Here is an 8,345-nt window from a genome sequence, read left to right on the forward strand (position 1 = left end):
CAATCCAATTACCCATCCTCCGTTTTGTCGGTGGAGCCCGCAAACGGTCCAGCCGCACGGGCGACCGCGGGCCCTAACGCTTCACGAATCATCGATCCCTCTATGAAGTGACCAAACTACCCTTGCCCCCGCAACACGGCTTGAGGCGGTCGCGAGAAGCGCTCAACGAGGGCACTGCGGCCTCTTAGCCGGTAGTATTCTCGTTATATTTCACGACTTCAGAGTCATCTTAAAACCACCATTTATCGGGTGATCAACGAGGGCGCCGTGGTCTCCAAGCCAGTGGTATTCTCGATATATTTAACGACTGCAGGGTCCTTTTAGAATTCCACTTCTTATCGGGTGATTCTCCGAGCTAGATTAAATACTCACGGATCTAGGGTTTCTCCATTGCCAGAGTTGCTCTGTAGGTTTTGGAAGCGGGTTGCTCCTTTATCTCTTCTTCTAGGGTTTTTTTTCATCCCAATTCGAGGTATTGGCTCATGATGTCTCTGACAATCCCAAGGGTTTCTGCGCTTCTTCGGTTTTTCTTGGATTGCTATAATTCTAGGGTTTTCTTTTTGATCGGTCGTTCTTTTTCTTTGAAATTGCTTCTAACAGTTTAGTATCCGGAGATGCCTCCTCGAGCGGTGAAGAAGGGGTCGGGCGGGGCGGCGTCTGCGAAGAAGACGGCGGCGAGGACGGCGAAGGGGACGCAGAAAACGCAGAGCCAGGCCGAGCCCGTCGAGGAGGTGCCCAAGGTCGAAGAGGCGCTGAAGGTCGAGGAGGTCCCAGTTTCCGTTGAGGAGGAGAAGGAGGAGGTCAAGGTGGAGGATTTCGCTGAGGAGAAGCCGGAGGAGAAGTCCGTGATGCCGGATTCTAAATTGGACGGCTCTGTTGATGGTGAATGTAGGGCTTTTTGCGATCTTGATTTTTCTTATTTTTCCCATGCTTTGTGTTTAAAAATCCACTACTTGGTTGAATTTGGAAAGATGATTTCAGTGCTTCCTTGCTATCTTTCCGATTTAGGGTTTCACCGTTGATTGTTTTCCCCCTTTTCCCGGTCGTGTTTCATGTATGCTATATTCCATATTTATTTGTTATATTGAATGGTCTTGATCTAATAGTAGTTGTTTATTTTTTATTTTTTTGGTATTGTGATGTTCTAAACTCGTTACTTCAACTCAATTGCTTGCATTGCTGCTCTTGATCATATGATGATTGTGTATGTAACCGGCACTCGCTGTGTTATCTGTTCTACTGGATCTTCTGTTATGATTTCAGGCAACATATATCTTGTTTAATCCCTCATTTATCTGTTTCTTGTGCTGATTAACTTTTATATCAGTCATTTGATTCTCATGGTGATTGGTTTTCATAGATTAGTGATTATTTAATCAAGTGTACCATCGAAGGATGCTCCTGGACATTTGCCAAAAATAATGCCCTTATTATCTTGAGTGGTGACATTGTGATCATATATTCAATCTGTGACTGTAGTTCCTGAGTTTTTACATTGCTCTGATATATGTTTCTCTCTGCTCCCCCTTCACCCCCAACATTACCAATTTCAAACCTGTTGTACACAATTCGCGAAAACATACCCTAACATCATGATAGAGGAGGAATGAGATTCTGACATCTTCATTAAATTAAAGAAGCACTTGCATTTACAGGTGCTAATTTATCTTTTGGTTCTATCCTCATACATCAGTAAGATTTTCTTACTGTCTAGAAGCCTTATTGCATTGGTTCCATATTATTTCACTCTCAACTCGTTCTTGCTCTAATATTCATCTAACCAAGGAGCAAATGATTTTTATTTGTTGTCATTGCAGATGAAGAGGATTTGAAGGATGCTTATGAGGAAGAGGATAAAGGTGAACGGCTAGAGTTGGAGTTCAATGAGACAGAATATGAACCTGAAGAAGATGCCGCTGTAGACTATGACGAGAAGGATTTGGAGCATGATGATGGACAAGAAGAGGAAGGGGATGAAATTGAGGAGGTTGTTGAGGAAGCTGATGTGGTTGAAGAAGAAGAGGAAGCTGATTTGGCAGATGAGGAGATGGAGGATGGTGGAGAGGACATAGAGGTTGAAGGGGATGATGGGGATGCTGAGGGAGATCACGAGGTTGATGGAGAAGAAGAAGAGCACCACGAAGTAGTCAAGGAGCACCGAAAGCGTAAGGAGTTTGAAGTATTTGTTGGAGGTCTAGATAAGGATGCAACTGACGATGATCTCAGGAAAGTCTTTAGTGAAGTTGGTGAGGTTACTGAAGTTCGACTTATGATGAATCCTCAGACAAAGAAAAACAAAGGCTTTGCATTTTTGCGTTTTGCGAACGTAGAGCAAGCTAAACGTGCAGTTTCAGAGCTCAAAAATCCAGTGGTTGGTCTTCCACATCTTCTCTTTTTGGGTTGACTTATATAAAGATTGTGTTTTATTATATTTTAACTATTTGTCTTTCTCTTTTTGATCATGGCTTTCTTTGATTATGCTAGGTGCATGGTAAACAATGTGGTGTTGCCCCAAGTCAAGACAGTGACACACTTTTTCTGGGCAATATATGTAAAACATGGACAAGGGAACATGTGAATAGGCTGGATTGTGCTGATTCATTTATTATTTTTGCTGCATATATTTCTCCTTTCTATATTAATTCAGTACTATTGTGAATGCATGTGCAGTTGAAGGAGAAACTGAAGAGTTATGGAATTGAGAATGTTGAAGATTTGACACTGGTTGAAGATTCAAACAATGAAGGGATGAATCGTGGGTTTGCGTTCTTAGAGTTTTCATCTCGCTCTGATGCTATGGATGCTTATAGGCGCTTGCAGAAGAGAGATGTGGTCTTTGGAGTTGATCGAACTGCAAAGGTTGCTTTTGCAGATTCTTTCATTGAACCGGATGATGAAATCATGGCACAGGTATATGAAAGTTAAGATCCATTGCCTTTTTCTTTTCTCAAATCATTTTGAGTGATGCCCTTTTCATTGTGATAAGTTGCATGGAGTATTTTTTCTTTGGAGGTAGTTAAATTTTTTAATTCAATTGACTATATGTTAGGATAAACATGGCATTGATTGTGTATCTAGTCATTATATTATTGGTTTGGCCTGGAATATCATGACTACTGCCTTGTTTTGCTGAAGAATAATTATATATTTTTAGTATTTTCATTTTGTTTGCTTGTTGCATGATTTGCCAATATGTTTTCAGGTTAAAACTGTTTTTGTTGATGGCTTGCCTGCTTCATGGGATGAAGATCGCGTTAAGGAGTACCTCAAGAAATATGGAGTAATTGAGAAAATTGAGCTTGCTCGTAATATGCCATCTGCCAAAAGAAAGGATTTTGGTTTTGTTACTTTTGATACCCATGATAATGCTGTTGCATGTGCTGAAGGCATCAACAATGCAGAACTAGGTGAAGGTGATAACAAGGTATGTTTGGATCTGTACTTAGGGTCTTGTTATTTCCTTCATTCGTTTTCCTTTATAAATTGCTTTTTCATGTTCATCAATTCCATTTATGCTTTTTTTATGTGTATATGATCTTATTATCGGTTAGCATGTTGTTTTAGGTCAAAGTTAGGGCTAGATTGTCAAGGCCTCATCAAAAAAGTAGAGTGAAACGTGGTCTTCGAGGAAACTTTAGGATTGGCCGTGGGGCTCCTCGAGGTGGTCGTGTGTTATATGGTCGTCCTCCACCTCGTAGGTTTCCAGCACATCTGTCAAGACCAGTTGGTCGTGGGGCACCTATTGGGATGCATGGATTTAAGAGACCGATGGGATTTAGAGATAGGCGTCCTGTTATGGCCATGCCAGAGCGATCCAGGCGTTTTCCTCCCCCAGAGAGGTCATATGAGAGAAGGCCACCAGGTACATTTCTTGTTCTTTTAGTTCATGGGTAGCATGTTTTATGGTTCTTTTGTGCTGGTGATCTTGTGTCATTGTTCTTACGGTCTGTGTTCTTATTTATTCTACTTTTACGGGAGCAGTTCCTGCATACCCCAAGAGTAGTGCAAAGAGGGATTATGGTAGGCGCGATGAGCTGCCGCCACCTCTTCCCAGAAGCAGAGCTGCTACTGAGTATGGGTCCCGGGTTCCCACTGAGAAGCGTTCATCCTACAGAGATGATTATCCTTCCCGTGGGTCAGCCTATTCTGATATTGCACCTCGTAGTGCTCCTCGAACTGCTGATAGACGGGCCTACATTGATGATGGTTATGGAAGAAAACTTGAACGGCCTCTTCCGACCTACAGAGAAGGACGTAGTCGGGATTATGATTCCATTTCTGGTTCGAAACGTCCATACTCGGAATTGGTAAGTTTGTTTTTCCTTTTTGGCCCATTTGTCATTTGCTGCCCGCATGCTATGGGTTTTCTTCTATTTAATGTTGTCTCTTAAACTTGTTTTTAAGGATGATGCTTCTCGATATGCTGATGTAAGCATGCGTCAGTCAAGGGCTCGCTTGGATTATGGCGTTGGTGGTAGTAGTGCTCAATATGGTGATGCTTATGGCGATAGGTATGTAACATCTGTTTAAAAATTATTTCTGCATGATCATGTAGATAATGACATATTTGTTCTGTAGGCTTGGGCGATCTCATATGGGATATGGTAGCAGCCGTACCTCTCTTTCTAGTCAGGATGGGCTATATGGCAGTCGTCAAGGCATGAGCTATGGTGGAGGTATTTAAAATCCATTTTTAATTACAATGAATATGTACCTTGTTTGGGTCATTAGACATTCCATCTTTTGTGGATATCTACATAGGTTCTGTTAGCAGCAGCGATGTTGGTGGAATGTACTCATCAAGCTATAGCAGCAGTTACCTGTCACGGGGATCTGATGTAAGCTCTTCCTTGTTTTGTCGTTTGTGTGGCTATATTTTACACCTGACATCTTTTTTTTTTTTGGTCCAGGTAGGTGGCAGCTCTTATTCATCCCTTTATTCTGGCCGTAGTTTGAGTGGCAGTGGATACCTAGGTGGTAGTGGGTCAGGTTCATACTACTAAGGTGCTTAAACCTTCTTCCTTTCTTTGCTATATTATTATTATTATTATTAAGTTTTCTGTGTACCACATGAGGAGTCATGTGTGCTTTCTTTGTCATGCTAGCTTTTTATTTATTTGGCTGGTAATAATTCCTTTGGAAGAAGGTATGGCTTTGTTTTTTCACTTAAGCTGGCCTGCTTGGTTGTATGGGCCTTCGTGATCACACATGGGTTTGTCTTTATGACACAGATTTGTCATCACAGAAGGCTGATGTAGGCTGTGGATTGTAAGAAGCTTCTGGATGTGATGCCTACACGCTTGGAAAGAGGGCTTAAACCAAGCAACTCTGTTTGTCTGTGAGAAACCTTCATGAGGTTGAGTTGAGGCATGGACTTTAAAGTTTGGTCAGGGCAGTTATCAGCATACAGATATCTAGCTTAATTTTATGTTTTGTAAGGGAACTTGACATATTGGGTCAGAAACAAGATTATCGAGAAAGCCGCAGTGTGGTATGTATGAAACATATTTACTTCTATCGTTATTAAGACATCCATGAGATGGATTTGAGGATCTTAGAGTTTGAGGTATTATAAAGAATGCTACAAGCTTTTATGGATAACTTTATGTTGCCATGATTACTGGATTAAAGCTTACTTTAAGAAGCTAGAAATATGTTATTCTCCACTATGAAATCTCAGAGCAAGGATCAGCAAGTGCTGATTGAAAATCTGGAAAAGGCTCTCACAGGGAGAACATGTTGGATTAATGTCATGATTGTTTACATTCACATGCTAACCTAGCTAGTTCATATTATTTTGGATTTAACGCATTCATTCAATCTCAGCTTGTCCTTGCGCTCTTGCAGCTGGTCCCTGAAGATGTGAACATCACAGCATTTGATTGGCCAGAGTGCATAGGTTTATAATGGGGGCCTGGCTGGTTATATTCTCATGTTAACTAACTATATAGATCAGCAAGAATGGATAATGATAAAAGTGTGTGCGTGAATGTTGCTGTAGGCATATGGTTCTAAAAGTGATTTATTTGTTATTGATAATACATGTTTTGCAGCCATATGATGGAATCTACCTTGGTTTTCTCCACAGCAAATTGACATGGTGTTTTCATATACTGAAGTTTGATTCTGCTGGGAATCTGTAACTGTTGTTGTCTAAAGTCTACATGGGGCTGGAAGTTGAGAAGTAATTAGATAGAAACATGAGGGCATAGAACATGAGTACATATCTGTTCATGGATATGGAATTTCAATGTCACTTCAACTATGTTGGTTTAATTTGCTTTGTGCCATCATGGCTTCATCTTGGAAAGGCTTATTTTCTTACTCTCTTGACCCCTTAGATGGAGATTTATATGAGATATCTTAGTGTGGTACATTGCTTTGATTTGTGGGGTGAGCTTTCTTGATGTCTGTTACTGTAAATTTCAAATGACGGTCAAGGAAATTTATAGAAATCTTGGATGCATAAAAGTCTTCACATGGTTTGGTAGAAGTCAAACTGCACCTTCTCAAGACCTAAAATTTTGCCGATGGATTACCATATTGAGAACAATAAAGTTGTGTGAACCAGCAGTTGCGTGGATAAACTTCATATTTAGGAGTCTTGTCATGTCATGAGTTTTTTTCCCATTTGAGTGGCACATGGCAACACCAATCCGTTCTTCTTTTAGATTTTATTTAAGTTTGCAATTCATTTTCAGATGTAACTGAAGGCAAAGAAGGAACATTTCTTGAGAGTACTTGGTAAATGGATCAACTATTCTGGATGTTCCATCATTGTTGTGGGTCCTTCACTTTCATTTCATCAATGCGGGATTACCTTCAGAAGTAGCATTAGAGCTTTTAAAAACATTTTTATTTCATCTAATCAGACAACATGGAATTGCAAAATGATAATATGGATTTGATATTTAACCAATCACCAGATGATTAGCCTGGTGCCAAGGCCTAGTTGCTGGTGTGCTTTCCAAGATTTATGTGTTCACAGCAAAGGGAAAGATAAGGAAGAAGAGAAGGGTAGGAGAAACAAGATAGGATATTTTGCTATGAATTTCATTTTTGGTCTAACATAAGAAGAAAAAACAGTGCAGGCCTCCCTATTTGCACTTCTTTTCTCGAAGATGTGATGGTTTTGTTGATGTATCACTATCACTGCCCTACCCACATTTGGCATGATATACCTTGCATGAGGGCCAGAAAGTTTTAATGTACACCACTGACTTGCCTGAACTATTGACCTGATATAACTACCATGGCTTTTGAAACCACCTATCCGTACCTGCTTTTGCAGGCCTCACACAGCTAATATTTGGGCATTCAGTTTTGGCTACTGATAATGTTATGTAAACAGGAACTTGATGGTGTAAGTTAAAGTTTAGAGTGAGAGGCTCCATTTGTTGATGTATTTTGTGATTGAAGGATGGATATTATGAAGTTGCAAGTATGCAAATATTATTTATTTACTGTATTTTAGGTCCTGTTTGGTTTGTTGTGATGGACCCTAAATAAATGCCAAGTAAGGGGGTAATTTAATTTAGCATGTATATATTGGTCAATGGATACATATCACTTTAACCCAAGTGAAACTTTTTAGCAAGTGGTGGCTGAATAATCTTATTCAAGTCATCAGAGTGGTGCGTTTATTTATCTCAGTTTTTGAAGTTTATTGCTTTCAGCTATAGATATATATGCTGGAGAAGAATTTTTGGAACCACCGGTACAGTTCTAGAAATGATCTTCTGCGTAACTTTGACTTTAGCTTTGTAAGTTTGCATTTCAAGTAAGTTTATGTTTGGTTCTTTTGGTGAATGTTTTGGTTAGTGAACATGCTTTTTGAAAAATTTTTGGCAATATTTCTTCAGGCTACTCTTTTATCCTTTTGTGTTGCTTTGGGTTGGTAGAACACGAGTCATCTTCATTCCTTTATCACCTGACGTAAGAATTATGAGTGAAAAGTTAGTGTTAGTGTTAGTGTTGTTAGAGAATATTGACCTTAATTAGGATATTTATAATATGCTTCATTAGTTTCTGTGAGATATCTTTGTTCTCCTTTCCCCATCTTTTGCTGAATCTCACATCATTCCACTCATGTGGGGATCACTTCTTCCATTTTGAAAAGAGGGTGATTGGTGGGTTCGTCAAACCTGTAATTCCATGTTAAGAACTTATTCTATTATTTGTAATGGAGGCCATGTAGAATGTAATGTATTTCAATCATAATATATAATTAGAAGTATTAGCTTAACCTATATGAAAAAATGTATTGAAATGTCTTGAACCCTTACCAGTTTTATTAAACAAACGCCGTTCATGATCAGTTTGAGTTTGGCTCGAAATTAGATGAA

At 39.7% G+C, this 8,345-nt stretch overlaps 1 protein-coding gene across 1 annotated transcript; it reads left to right on the forward strand.

Annotated features, from left to right (window-relative positions):
- The first annotated feature begins 316 nt into the window (after positions 1-316).
- Positions 317-5,601, forward strand: LOC105043793 (uncharacterized). The gene is made up of 13 exons (XM_010921495.3): positions 317-472; positions 601-888; positions 1,818-2,371; positions 2,485-2,574; positions 2,671-2,910; positions 3,203-3,424; positions 3,565-3,862; positions 3,982-4,307; positions 4,405-4,511; positions 4,579-4,676; positions 4,762-4,838; positions 4,911-5,004; positions 5,232-5,601. The coding sequence occupies exons 2-12, from the start codon at positions 615-617 to the stop codon at positions 5,001-5,003; spliced, it is 2,379 nt and encodes a 792-aa protein (XP_010919797.1). The 5' UTR covers positions 317-472; positions 601-614; the 3' UTR covers position 5,004; positions 5,232-5,601.
- Positions 5,602-8,345: the final 2,744 nt, after the last annotated feature.

This window comes from Elaeis guineensis, chromosome 4 (assembly GCF_000442705.2).
Source record: "Elaeis guineensis isolate ETL-2024a chromosome 4, EG11, whole genome shotgun sequence".
NCBI classification, from domain to species: domain Eukaryota; kingdom Viridiplantae; phylum Streptophyta; class Magnoliopsida; order Arecales; family Arecaceae; genus Elaeis; species Elaeis guineensis.

Excerpts from the sequence above, each read along its gene's own strand:
- LOC105043793 (XM_010921495.3), top strand. The coding sequence starts at position 615 with ATGCCTCCTCGAGCGGTGAAGAAGGGGTCGGGCGGGGCGGCGTCTGCG. Across the intron at positions 4,308-4,404 it reads AACGTCCATACTCGGAATTG|GATGATGCTTCTCGATATGC; the intron begins GTAAGTTTGTTT and ends CTTGTTTTTAAG. Across the intron at positions 4,677-4,761 it reads AGGCATGAGCTATGGTGGAG|GTTCTGTTAGCAGCAGCGAT; the intron begins GTATTTAAAATC and ends ATATCTACATAG.